The 15,076-nt window shown below is 37.0% G+C and overlaps 2 protein-coding genes across 2 annotated transcripts; both read right to left on the minus strand.

The window, feature by feature from the left end:
* Positions 1-6: 6 nt before the first annotated feature.
* cd247 (CD247 molecule) lies at positions 7-11,280 on the minus strand. Its single transcript, XM_079420679.1, has 9 exons — positions 11,220-11,280; positions 10,374-10,671; positions 3,202-3,296; positions 2,172-2,216; positions 2,018-2,092; positions 1,911-1,940; positions 588-641; positions 482-508; positions 7-401 (listed from the first exon to the last, which is right to left on the minus strand). Exons 2-9 carry the CDS (start codon positions 10,432-10,434, stop codon positions 330-332), a joined length of 459 nt encoding a protein of 152 aa, XP_079276805.1. The 5' UTR covers positions 10,435-10,671; positions 11,220-11,280; the 3' UTR covers positions 7-329.
* creg1 (cellular repressor of E1A-stimulated genes 1) lies at positions 10,732-14,823 on the minus strand. The gene is made up of 4 exons (XM_079420678.1): positions 14,300-14,823; positions 13,256-13,375; positions 11,645-11,843; positions 10,732-11,301 (listed from the first exon to the last, which is right to left on the minus strand). The coding sequence occupies exons 1-4, from the start codon at positions 14,588-14,590 to the stop codon at positions 11,285-11,287; spliced, it is 627 nt and encodes a 208-aa protein (XP_079276804.1). The 5' UTR covers positions 14,591-14,823; the 3' UTR covers positions 10,732-11,284.
* Between the last annotated feature and the right edge of the window lie 253 nt (positions 14,824-15,076).

The raw sequence follows: 15,076 nt of genomic DNA on the forward strand, positions 1-15,076 counted from the left end.
GCATTTGTACGCTCTCCAGATTATTTTGATCATCAGTTGAATCAGGTTTGATTATTTAATAAAAATCTTGAAGAAATTCATTTTAACAAGCTGATACAAAGTTACACAAAACAGACAAACGTAACAACAACCAAATGAAATACAATGAAATTCTCAGTTTAAAAAGAGTAAATGCCAATATTACACTACTAATATAAAATAATTAAAAAAGACTCATAATACAGTGTGAAAGAGAGATATTAAACCAATAAACCGTCGGCTCATATTTCACGAGCAGGAATGAATGAGTGGACTGTGGTCCTGATGGTGGTCTGAAGGAGGATCAGCGTTTAGCGCGGCGGTGGATGAATCTGCTGCATGTGCAGAGAATCATACGTGTCTTTAGTCATGGAGCTCAAACCCTGAAACACACAATAAACACGTCAAACACACTCTGATATTCAGGATCTGATGTTTATCTGTGATGAGAAATGTGTCTGACCTGATAAACCTGATCAGTTCGGCGGCGCTGGAGGAGAATCACAAGCAGAGTGAGTCGTTTCATATGAATCAGTACGAATCAGTAAAAGTGAATCAGTCACACTTACGCCTGGCTTCGTCTCGATCTCTCGGTACGTGTCGTCAGTCTTCTTCTGCAGAGGCTGAAATAAACCATCATCAGCTAAATTATTTGCTCTGTTATTTCAGTCAAATATGAAAATGTTTGTTTGAATTTGAAAACACTTCATCAACATAAACTAGTTGTCCAGTGTTTTATATTATATTATAGATCATATATTTTAATTATTTCCTTTAATGCAGAGCTGGGTAAATGTAATCCAAATTTCAAGACAAATATTGTATTTAGTAGCGTAATCCATTACATTACACATGTTATGTAATATAATCAGACTACTTTTGGATTACTTTTGACCTATCTTGTTTCCACATTGATTTATAATAAGATAATCTTGTACCGTATTGATATAAAATGACAAAGAGTAAGAAAATAAATCCCATTTGTTGTTATCAACTACATGAAGTGCATTAAACGTTATATTATGTCAAGGTTTCCCAAACTGGGTTAGTGAAGGAACTGCAGGGGGTTTGAGAGTTTAATGAAAAGCTAATAATTAATGAAATCATGAAAATGTTCAATTAAAACCATTTTAAAATTACTTTCTGTTTACCTCCATGTCATGACCAACATCAGAGAACCATACTGAAAAATAAATATACTAAAAACTATTTGAAATACATTTATTTAACGCTAGGTATACTACAAATACATTTACATATTTATGCGCTTAATAAAAATATTAAGTCTGCTAAAGTAGAACTAATTTTGTGCTTAATGCACTTTAATTGTGTGGAAGTAGCACTGAAGTCCAACTAAAGATGAACTGAAGTATATTTTATTGTGCTAAAGAGAAACTATTATAAGTATCCTTCAGGTACACTTTAAATATCTTGCATTTAAAGACCGATATTAGTCAAAAATCATACAATCCTCATCAATAGTGACATTAAAACACATTTTAGGCTTAATATTAAGAAATGTGCATTGTGCACAAGTGGTAGCTTCATATAGAGTTTAATTATAATTTTATATCAGTAAGTCTCGAGCGATATGTCAGTAAAATAGATTTGAACTATACTTGGTCTGAAATAAATGTGTTTTACTTGTTCACTAGAGGAGGCTTTTGTCCAACGGAAAGGCATGTAAAACATTGTTTACGAGGTTCTTTTGGGGAACTGTTCACTGAAAGCTTGTTTGAGGAGCCAGAATGAAGCCCCTTCGGTCTGTAATGTGAGAGTGAGCGTGTGAGGAAGGTTTCTGATCTGATCTGATGCTGTTTCTGTGGTTTCTTCAGCTGGATTCTTCTCAGCGCTGCTAATAAACTTCCTTCCTGTGATGAAGAGGCTCTTACCGTGTAAGTGTCGTCTCCTCGCTTGCGACCCTGTGAAACACACACATGCAGTCAGGTCAGGTCAGGTCCTGTGTCATGTGACCTGTGTCATGTGATCGGTCACTCACCCCTCTGGCCGGACCCTCCTCAGCCCCGCGCTGTCCCAGGACATCATACGCTGACTGGCCGCTCTTGTTAATGGGCTGGAAGACATCCGACGCTCGTTAACATCTCTAATATCGTGATGATTGGTTGATTGATCACGTCTGATCTGATTCTCACCTGATACACCGGGTCTTGATCCTCTTTGCCTCTCTTCTTGATGAACTGAAGGAAAAGCCTCATGAATGAACAGGGATTTTTCACACTAATCGTGGGTTTGATTAATAACACACGTGCTCTACTGTCCAGCGCTGACCATAACTCATTACATGTCATCTGGATTACATCATCACATTACAACGCTTGGAACAGGGTTATTTTACATTTTAACACTTACAATCAGATTACAGTTACTTTTTATTAATTACATGATTAAACATTATTCATACAATGGTTGTAAATTATTCAAAATGTATTGATTTTCCCTAATTTATCTATATCTATCTATCTATCTATCTATCTATCTATCTATCTATCTATCTATCTATCTATCTATCTATCTATCTATCTATCTATCTATCTATCTATCTATCTATCTATCTATCTATCTATCTATATCAAATTGATTAATCTTGATTAATCACATCCAAAACAAAGGTTTGTGGTTACATACTATATGTGTATACTGTGTATATTTATATGTATATATATATATATATATATATGTGCACATACATGTATATATTTACAAAATATCTACATATATATATATTTTTTTAATTAATATATGATTTATATTATATGTAAATATATATTGTATACTGTATATTTTAATATTTCTTAAATTCGTAATATATTATTATATATATGCTACCAGTCAATTTCTGAAGGATCATGTGGCACAGGATAGTGCATGAGTGTGTGAAATGATCCAGCTCAGTGTGTGTGTGTGTGTGTACCCATTTTAGGGACAAATTTGTAGCCAAAAGTCAGCTAAACCTTGCAATATCTCCAAAAAGCTCCCTTTGGGGACATCTTCATTTGCAAAACTGGTATAAAACTAAAAAAAGTTTTTTTTTAAATTGTAAAACTGCATAAAGTTTTCTGTGAGAGATAGGTTTAGATAGCTAAGTAAACGTACGTGTGTGTATGTGTGTGTGTGTGTGTGTGTGTGTGTGTGTGTGTGTGTGTGTGTGTGTTATAGACTCACTCGCTCGCGCACGAAGAAGGCAGTGATGATGATGCCATACAGCAGCAGAATCGCGTCCAGGATGTAACAGTAATTAGGGTCATATGATGAAAGAGCTGAAAAACACAAGAACAGCAGAGATGAGTGAATCTGAACAAACACACCAGCAGCACTGAACCAATCAAATACAAGCACATTCAACAGAACACACACACACACACACACACACACGTTGGTTTTTGTGGTTTTTGGGGACTCTCCATAGGCGTAATGGTTTTTATACTGAACAAACTGTGTGTGCTATTGCCCTACACCAACCCTACACCTAAACTTAGCCCTCACAGGAGACTTTGTGCATTTTTACTTTCCCAAAAAACTCACTCTGTATGATTTATAAGTGTTTTGAAAAGTGGGGACATGGGTCGATGTCCTGAAAAGTCACCCTCAGCTTGTAATACCTGTCATACCTGTGTTATTATACTCATTTATGTCCTCATTTGTCACAAAAATGCACGCACATACACACACACACACACACACACCATTAATTATAGGTTCTCTCCATAAGTGTAATGGTTGTTATACTGTACAACCCATATTTTCTATCTCCTTACACCAACCCTACCCCTTACAGGAGACTTTCTGCAGTTTTAGATTTTCAAAACATAATTCTGTGTGATTTATAAGCTTGTTTCCTCACGGGGACCAAAAAAAAAGTCCCAACAAGGTCAAAATGTACTGGTTTAACTATACTTCTGGGGATATTTGGTCTTTATAATGTAGTGAATCCCAGTACACACACACACACACACACACACACACACACACACACACACGCGCGCTCTCATGTGAAGTGTTTGTGGTGTGTGCGTCTCGACTGTTTCTAGTTCAGTGGTTTATTCAGCTGCTCTAACTGACTAACTGTGTGTGTGTGTGTGTGTGTGTGTGAGAGATAAAGAGGGAGGAACACATGAAAGCATTACAGCACACACACACACATGATAAAGTGGTGTAAAGTGTAAATGTAACACAAGCTGATGAAAGGCGTTGTTGCTGTGTGTGAAACTCTCTCAGCTGCTCAGAAATGTGCTGCACGTTTGATTCACACTGAATATTAAATCATATTAAAATATGAGATCAGTGACGCAGCTGCTTAAAATCATCATGACCCAAGCAGATGTTCATCCACCGAACTAAACTAGTCAAACCAGCGTCTGTTAAATGAATGAAGCCGTTAAACACGAGACCTTTGACCTCCGAGACTCCTGACTAACACACAGCAGAAAGAGTTTAAGAAATAAAAATGGTATGAACTAGAATTTAATTTAAAACGCAATGAATATCGCAATGAGCATCAAAGTATCTGTTTGAAGACTAGTCTTGACTCAAATATTGATGATCAATGCTAAATATTTATTTTAGCAGAAAAAAATCATTCCATAAACTATATTTAGTAGAGCGAATAATTATCATGTAGGAATAACAATTGTTCCTTTAAACTGATATCATATCATGTTTATTAAATATCATATTAATCATTTGTGTAATTGCAGTCAAAATAATGCAGAAATACAATTATTTCAGTACTTTCAGTCAAACATAAAATAAAAGATGTTAAAATGTATGAAGTGTTAAATGAGAACATCGGATCCTAAAGCAGAAGCTTAAATGTCATGAAAGGTCATGGTTGAAGCCTGAATATACACGGCACAAAATCATTCTCTTCCTTAGTATTTCTCTTGTGTTCTTGTATAAATATCTACAAATTCTGGAATTAAAATACATTTACTTCACAAGTAAAACAAGTTAAGATATTATGTCTTGTTATATGGAAAATATTATGCAAATTTTGTGCAAAGTTATTGCATAAAAGAAGTAAATATATCTACCAATAGAGTAAGAAAAATAATCTTGTTTAGCCTTTTTCTTACCTCCATAGACAGATATTTTTACTGAAGAAGCTTCACAAACATCTGATCCAGATTCATAACCTGCTGCACTCGTTTACTTGAGAGGTGTTCAGTGTCTTATAGTTACACACATTGTGTTTGACCGCAGAAGTGAAGATATTTGAATAATCAGGTGTTTTTGAGAGTAGTAATGTTAAAAGCTGTGTGATTGAGTCTGAAGCTGGTCTGAATGTGGGCTGATCTGAGCTTCCTCTTCCTCACCGCAGACGCTCACTGCTGCGGTTCACGAGACGGACTCCTCAGACGGGTCAAACGCAGACCTCACGCCTCACGCCGGGTCATTTGATCATCAGAAGAGCTCAGAAAACACCACACTTCACTGTACTTCTGATTCTGGAGGAGTCTTACTGCACTTCAGTGCAACTCAACATTTGACTCCACGCTGAACAAAATCATTTTCTTTCTTAGTATTTGTGTCTTGTTTTCTTGTATAAATATCTACAAATTCTGGAATTAAGATGCATTTACTTGACAAGTAAAATAACTTAAGATATTATGTCTTGTTCTCTGGAGTTTTTGCTTACAACAAGTAAAAATATCTGCCAATGGGGTAAAAAAAAATTATTGTTTAGCCTTTGAATGAAGATTATTTTTCTTATCCCATTGCAGATATTTTTGCTTGTTTTAAGCAAAAACTAACAAAATTTGGATAATATTTCCAGAAAACAAGACAAAATATTATGAGTCGTTTTACTTGTCAACACTGCAACAAATGCTTTTCTTACTTAGATTTGCCGTCTTATATCAAGAAGGATTTTCTAGACAAGTAAAAATAATTGTCTTGGTTTCAGAGTTTGTCCTTAGAATAAGATAAATAATCTGCCAACGGTGTAAACTAAATAATCCTATTTCAAACAGAAAACAAGATTATTTTGCTTGTTTATGTTTGCTTTCACTTAATTTTGACTTGTTTTTCTGAAAACAAGATATTAATTTTTACTTGTCTAGAAAATCCTTCTTGATATAAGAATTTATCGATATGTTGGCTGGAAACAAGACAAAAAGTAAGAAAAGCATGTTTTGCAGTGAAGTAAATGCATCCCGATTCAAGAAGTTTTAGATATTAATACTAAGAAAGAACATATTTTATTTTGACGTGCTTGTTCTTTGGCAGTTTTTTGAGCTGTGATGATTATGATCTAATAGGTTTTTGGGGTTATTGAGCTGATAAAACGTGTGCAACCGTAAGCAACAGTAACAGTAATGCTAAAAATACAATTCAAAGAATCCATGAAGAAATAGATCTGTAAAAATAGCACATATAACCCTTTCAAGTCGTGCGGTTAAGAGCTGCTTCTGTTCTAACATCTCCATCGCTCGTCACAATATAATCCCTTATTTAATATAGAAAACTAAATCTGTCAAGTTTACAGTAAAATACAGAACTTTACTGTACAAAAATACAGTAGCAAAATTTAGTTTTACAGATTTAGCTCAAATTTACAGTAAAAATTTATTTTGTTAACTTATATAATGTTAATATACCAAGCTATTAAAGTACTAATATCCGTAGCTTTATAATACACTGACAGCTCTTGCAGAAGCTGAGGAGGAAAATACTGCTGATATAAACTATATATTTACTCATAAACAGACGGAGCTCGGTGTCCTTCACACAAACACTAAACACCATAAACTTTGTTTAGCAACATTAGATGTAAGATAAACCCCTGATGATATGCTGATTAATCTAATTATTTACAATGAATTGCATATCAATATCTGCAGAGAAAAACAACCAAATGCTCCAAATAAACAAGAGAGAGCTCCAGACAGCAGCACTGGACTGAGGTCAGTGGATAGTTCATCTCTCTCAGGGGTTTGTTCTTCTGTTTCTCGTCTCAGTGTTGTCTGACTGTATAAACATGCGCCGTGGTATTTTCTTTAGTGTATTTCTGTCTGATAAAAACTCAAATACACAATTCATTCGGTGTGCTTTGAGCAAATGATTGAACTGGATCCCCGTCGCTCTTGTTTTCATGAAGGTTACTTCTGCTTTATAATACTTCAGTGTAATTTAAATGTGCTCTTTTTTACTGCAGTATGATTTTGATCAGATACGTGGACGTTTAACACAGTAAATGTTCCGCTCAGTGTTCTTCAGTATACCGGAGTACTGTAAACATGAGCAGATACAGTAAAACACTGCCGTCCACGTGATTGAACTAAACGTTATATATGTGTTCTTCTATTCGACTTTTATCTGAAATGAGCTTCAAAGTTTCTGTAACTCGGTTCACAACATGCGTGACTCGTCTAAACGCGTAAAATAAATCAAAGTCTGTTCTTTTGCTAAATACACACATTCAATATAACGTTAGATTAAGATTAAAAAGTCAAATAGATATGAGCGGATGAGTAGCAGGTTTAGTGAGAATGAAGCAGTCGTACTTTAAAGACAAATATCGTTTGATCATTTTTATTAATAGAATCAAACCAGCGACTCAAACGCTACAATGTGTGCAAAAACTAGACAACAGAATGCGATTTTTAATTTATATAGACATGAAAATGGATTTCTTAATAAAAATAAATACATTTACACACCAGCGTATGTAACACAAACTTTAGGTTTAGTTCGATTTTTTTTAAAGAAATTAATACTTAATGAAAAATGCATTAAACTGATCAAAAGTGACAGCAAAGACATTTATAATGTAATAAAACATTTCTATTTTAAAGAAATGTTTTATTCATCTGTGAATCCTGAAAAATCAAATGCATCACGGTTTCCATAAAAATATTGAGCAGCACAACTGTTTTCAACATTGATAATAATCAGAAATGTTTCTGTATATTATTATGATTTCTGAAGATCATGTGACTCTGAAGACTGGAGTAATGATGCTGGAAATACAGCTGCAGATCACAGAAATAATATTTCACATTATTGTCATTTTTACTCAAAAACATGAATCTTTCAGAGAGTTGAAGAGTCGTGGTCTGTGATATATTCATGTGAATGTGGAGCGCTGGTTATACGCTGATCAGCATCTGTCAGGTGTGACATGTTTGAGTTCACAGAATAAAAACAGCAGCACATTTCATGTGATTGAGTTCTGCAGCGTGTTCCTTGAAATGATGTTTTTCAGCCTGTATTTTCCACCGCGTCTCATCATTTGATTCACTGATCTAATAGAGAGGGACTCTGACTGTAAACGAAGCTGCTTTCGCCCACTGAATGAACACTTTCCACAACATCAGCAGCATCTGATCAAAAACAGCCTTCAGCACAAACACAGACGTCTCTGAAGAGGCCAGATTAAGTGCCATAAAGCAGAAATCGATTCTCCGAGACGCTCACGAGTCAAAATAGATGAGCACAAATTTCCATTTATGAGATCTGATGGACTGTAATATCTAAATCAACTGTTATGGCAATAATATATATATATATATATGAAGAGTTTATTTGCTAAACCAGGTAACTCCGTTATGTAAAATGTTCAAAAATAATGTTTTTTTTTTTTAAATTATGTTATCGTGTTTTTATTGAGTTAGTTAGCTGTATTTTTTAACCTATTCAAAATAACCCAACTGCAGATTGATTGAAATTAATTGGAATACGCAATGAAAAAACATGATTATTGAAAATTGTTAAAAACGAGTTCTGTCTTTGCAAATTAACTATTAATTTACATATATATATATATATACGTATACTGTATGTATATACTTATATGTTTGAATTTAAAATGATTCCCCAATACTAAAAATAAAAATCTAAAACATGCATCTCCTTGTGTTCTAAACACATCAGACAGACTGTAGAATTAAATTCATCAGCTATTTGTAGAACAAAACTGTAAACAGTGTGTGTGTGTGTGTGTGTGTGTGTGTTTCATCTTTCATCTGTGTTTGTGGAAAATCATGAATGGCTCAGGATGTTCATCTCACTCAGTAATATGCTGACACGTCTGGAGTGGAAAGAGTGAATCCAGTAACACAAGCTCAGTGATCTGATCTGAGATCAGCAGATCCTCCAGTGTTTCCACTGCTTTACTGGAGATCCACACGGAGTCAGCTCACAGTCACACAACACACTTCTGCTCGACCCGAGAGAGAGGCAGACGCCCAGAAACCTCCAGCTCCGGCTCTAAACACACTTTCACATTTAACACTTGTTTTTGTTCATCTGCTGTTGACTGTAAAGCCGCTTTATAAAACAGAAGCAGCTCAGGGTTTATTTTACATTCAGCTCTATATAATATTTGGAGAAGCAGAAGTTTGTTCTGATGTTTCAGCATTTCTAATAAACGATAAACACTCAAATCAGCCAAATCTGTTTATGCTGAAACTAATGTTCATTCACATTGTTGCAGAGTTTATGTCTTTGTCAAATCATTTTTATTTGTACGCCGCGTTTCAAAGCAGCTTTAGATTCAATCAAGCCTTTGGAATCTTTGTAATATTACCAGTGGTTATTAAATGTATTCAATCAAATAAATAAATTAAAAACAATAATAATTGGAGATATTTTCACTCATGTTCTAGATTACATGTTTCCTGGAGAAATATTTCATTGTTTTGTAAAAATTAAGAATTAAAATTAATTGAATGCAAAATGTACAAAAATATGTATTTAAAAAACAAATTGCACTGTTGTATTGTTAAACTGACATTAAATAAACATAAAATGTGGGAAATAACTAAACTCTTTTGTTTAACGCGACTATATCAGCAACAAGAGCGAATAACACCAGCCAAACAACAACAAAACACTATATAAGATTAATACAAGACATAAATACTGAAACACATTTAGGTGATACTTTATAAAAACATCAGTTTAACTTTATTACTATTATTATTATTAAAAACAAAACGTGACAGTTTGTCATTTTCATATTGATGCTGACGGTAATTCGATCTTTATAACTAGTATTTGTTCTTCAATTTAAAAAAAAATATTTAAATAATAATTAAATCAACATATTTGATCTGGAGCGAAAGGAAGACAGACGGCAGACGATAGAGGCCTGCGAGCGAAACATGACCCCAGCGAGCCCAGCTCAGGCCAGCAGTGGACGGCCTTTGACCTCAGGAGGCCAAAGGTCAAACGCCGGACTCATCTGAAAAGAGATTCTGAGCCGATTCTCTGAGAGGATTCTTAGTCTTTACACTGGAGGAAACGACAAACCTCGAACAAAGATGGCGGCCTTCCCTTGACTCCTGCAGCAGACGCGCCTCAACATCTCAACACACACACACACACACTTGTACCTGAAGCAGGTGTGATGGACAGCAGGACGACCACGGCCGACGCTCCTCTCCACGCCATCATTATCCCTCGGCCTGTCTGTGTCTGTCTGTCGTCTGATGGGCCGCAGGTTCGAGACGCACGAGTGTGTGTGTGTGTGTGTGTGTGAGTGACACCGTGACTTCAGTCAAGCTCGAGATCTGCTCTTTGACAGGAAGTGGCTCCTCGAGCTCCACCTGTACATACAGACACGACCCACCTACTGAAACACTGACGACACACACACACACACACACACACACACACACACGCGCGCGCGACCTACTCATTCTCAGAAAAAGATATGAGCAATTAACAGAACGAGAGACAAACACAATCCAATCAAAGATCAGCTCTTTATTTCACTGCATCATGACAAAACAATGCTTATTAAAAATACACACCAGCGTTAGAAAAATAACCACTCTGAGTAAATATCGTTTGATTGGCGTCTGTGTGATTTTATAGGACTGGAAGACGTCAGCTGTGCGTAAAAACACAAACCGACTATCAAATACAAGCAAAATGAGCAAAAACGTCTCGTGAGATTCATATTTCACCAAATTGAACATTTATGAGTGTCACACGCGAATCTCACGAGGCTTTCTTAAGATTTCAATCTGAATTTGCATTTGTTTGTGAATCTGCAAACAGTCGAATGACAGCGCTTGTGCAAACTGCAAAAATCATTCGAAAGCATTTTACAAAATGCTTACAAAAAATGTAGCAACTAGATTTAGATTTACACATCATGCTGCAGTAATGCCCTGGAGAAATGAACAACATGTGATTAATACGTCACACACACACACGATTCAAACAGCATCAACCTGAGAAATATTCATCAGTCTCTTCTGAAACACTCCATCAGTGATTCTGATCCGGTTAATCAGGATTACAGCATGTCACTTCCTGTAGAAACACACACACACACACTGAGGTCACGTGACGTTCACCACAGCGTCTGGTTCAGACTGATAACAGCTGCGCTCAGACCTCATAGGAACAGTATATTCAGTACTATATTGCTGGTGAGAAGAAGATAACTGCATGTGTCTCTGAACTGTTTCAGTGAATCAATTCAAAACTCTGATTCAGTGAATTGTTCACTCAGAAATGTCCAGTCTGCCCCCTCTACTTCAAATGATTTAACAACAAAAAAAAGATTTTACTGTATTTTACTTCAAATGAAGCTTCATCTGAATCATGTAAGTGAATCATCTTAGTGAAGCTCGATCACATCTGCTGGACTCACCACTGTGTTTCCGGTACGGAGTGGCTCGGTAATACTCCTCCGCCGTGACGGTTTTCACTCCGCCGAAGTAATCGAGCACCCAGACCTGTGTGATGTTCATCTTGGCAAAGAACCAGCTGTGGTCGGTGGGCCAATCAATCATCTCTGGGTGTCTACTGAACAGAGCAGCTTTAGCCACTGATGCCTCGCTGCCGTTCACCTAAAACAGATTCACCGTCACACCATCACTGATTCACCCAATTCACACCATCACTGATTTACACCATCAATGATTCACACCATCACTGATTCACCCAATTCCCTGATTCACACCGATTCACTGTCACACCATCACTGATTCACCCAATTCACTGATTCACACCGATTCACTGTCACACCATCACTGATTCACCCAATTCACTGATTCACACCGATTCACACTGATTCACTGTAAAACCATCATTGATTCACACCAATTCACTGATTCACTGTCACACCATCACTGATTCACACCAATTCACTGATTCACACCGATTCACACTGATTCACTGTCACACCATCACTGATTCACACCAATTCACTGATTCACACCGATTCACCATCACACCATCACTGATTCACACCAATTCACTGATTCACACCGATTCACACTGATTCACTGTCACACCATCACTGATTCACACCAATTCACACCGATTCACACTGATTCACTGTCACACCATCAATGATTCACACCGATTCACTGTCACACCATCACTGATTTACACAGATTCACCGTCACACTGATTCACACTGATTCACCGTCACACTATCATTTACATTTAGTAATTTGGCAGACGCTTTTATCCAAAGCGACTTACAATTGGGGATTGTACCATCACTGATTCACTCCGATTCACTGATTCACACCGATTCACCGTCACACCACCACTGATTCACACCGATTCACTGTCACACCATCACTGATTCACACCGATTCACTGTTACACCATCACTGATTCACACCGATTCACAGATTCACTAACACACCATCACTGATTCACACCGATTCACCATCACTGATTCACACCGATTCACCATCAATGATTCACACCGATTCACTGATTCACACTGATTCACACCGATTCACCGTCACACCATCACTGATTCACACCGATTCACTGTTACACCATCACTGATTCACACCGATTCAGATTCACTAACACACCATCACTGATTCACACCGATTCACCATCACTGATTCACACCGATTCACCATCACTGATTCACACCGATTCACTGATTCACACTGATTCACACCGATTCACAGATTCACTAACACACCATCACTGATTCACACCGATTCACCATCACTGATTCACACCGATTCACCATCACTGATTCACACCATCACTGATTCACACCGATTCACTGTCACACCATCACTGATTCACACCGATTCACTGATTCACACCATCACTGATTCACACCGATTCACCATCACTGATTCACACCATCACTGATTCACACCGATCCACCGTCACACCATCACTGAGTCACTGTCACACCATCACTGATTCACACCGATTCACTGTCACACCATCACTGATTCACACCGATTCACTGATTCACACCGCACGAGAAGTGCTGTACCTCCACCATGGAGCCCGACAGGATGATGTGGGCACACAGCGGACTCTGAGGATCGAATCCATGATTCTTACAGTAGCTGGTCTGAGCCAGAGACACGGACAGAGACGCCTGGGAATTCACCTGTCACACACACACACACACACACACACACACAGATTAGATCATCAGTCATCTGCAGTGTGTGTTCATGTTTTTAACTTCAGCTGCTCAGTTCTGCTGGATGTTGATAAAGTGAAATCGCTGCGTCACGTCCTGACAGCCGTGTGCTGAATCACACTTATGTCACACTTACATAAAACCACATCAGTGTTACATAGTCATAAAAACAAAATACAATAAAAAAAATATTTATGTAACATTTAAAATTATTTCATGGCAGTTCATGTTTTTTTGCATTTGATCTATTTATTACATATTATATATATATATATATATATATATATATATTTTTTTTTTTTTTTTTTTTTTTTTTTTTTTTTTACTATTAATATAATTTTATTACACTTTATCTATTGGTATTTTATCTATTTTTACATTTGGCACTTTGGTCTACTGTATTTTGCTTCCATATCATGTCTTCAGACATAGTGGAAAGAAAGCATCCGAAATACACATTTAAATTATATATACATATATATATATATATATATATAAGATACACATAAATATATATATATATCCTGTAGTCTGAAAAAAGACAAATTATGAAGCAAAATAGTAGAACAAAATTTTATATAATTTTAGTTTTATTCCTCTCTGTATTCTGAAGGTCTGTTCATATTTCATTCACACTGATTTCTATAATATTTTACTCCTAAAACATGATGAAAATCTGTTGACAGTATTTCCTGATTTATGAAGTGATAAAAAGAGAAGTCCAGAGTCCCCTTCGGAAAAAACTTTAATATGACCAAATCAAACAAGAATTATGACTTTATCCAGTGTTCACATTAGTGTTATGGAGATGCAGTAAAAGCATGGTAGATGTTCGTTCGGGTTCTGTATCTGTATGAGTATGGATTATTGATCAGTATTGATCCGCACCTGCAGGTCCTGCACCGAGATCTCCAGGTGTGTGAGGTACAGGTACGGGGTTCCGGTTCCGTTGCCCGCGGGCCCGTCGCTGATGGAGAAGGCGTTGGAGAACGGCTGTCCTCGGACCGGATCGTGAGTGGAGATCGTCGCCATCGAAGCCCAGTCGCACTTATTGACCACGAACCGGGCCATCCGAGCCACCTCCTCATGCGGCGGAACCGACAGAGAGACACCGAGAGCGGCGACGAGCGCGACACACACCGCGAGCAGCGAGCGACTCTTCATCATCATCATCATCATCACTACTGAACCACACCAGCCACTGACCACTGTAAAGGATTCACTGTCAACGACTCCTAACTGATCCCTGTGAACACTGAACACAAATGATTCACATGAGTCATGACTCCTGACACCACTGAATCAAATGAGCCACAACGAGTCACTGAACGAGTCACTGAACACAAATGATTCATAAAATCGCACCGACCACGATTCATTTGATCGCACGAGTCATGAGCGAACTCCACCACAAATGATCACATGATCAAAACAGCTGTCATGTGACCTCAACACGTGGTTACAGAAGACTCCAAGCCACAAACAAGTTACATTTACATTACATTTACATTTATGCATTTAGCAGACGCTTTTATCCAAAGCGACTTACATTGCATTCAAGTTACAGTTTTTACATTTTATCAGCTCTTGCTTTCCCTGGGAATCGAACCCATGACCTTGGCGTTGCTAGCGTCATGCTCTACTATTTGAGCTACAGGAAAGAAA

The sequence above is a fragment of the Barbus barbus genome (genome assembly GCF_936440315.1).
Source record: "Barbus barbus genome assembly, chromosome: 7".
NCBI lineage: Eukaryota > Metazoa > Chordata > Actinopteri > Cypriniformes > Cyprinidae > Barbus > Barbus barbus.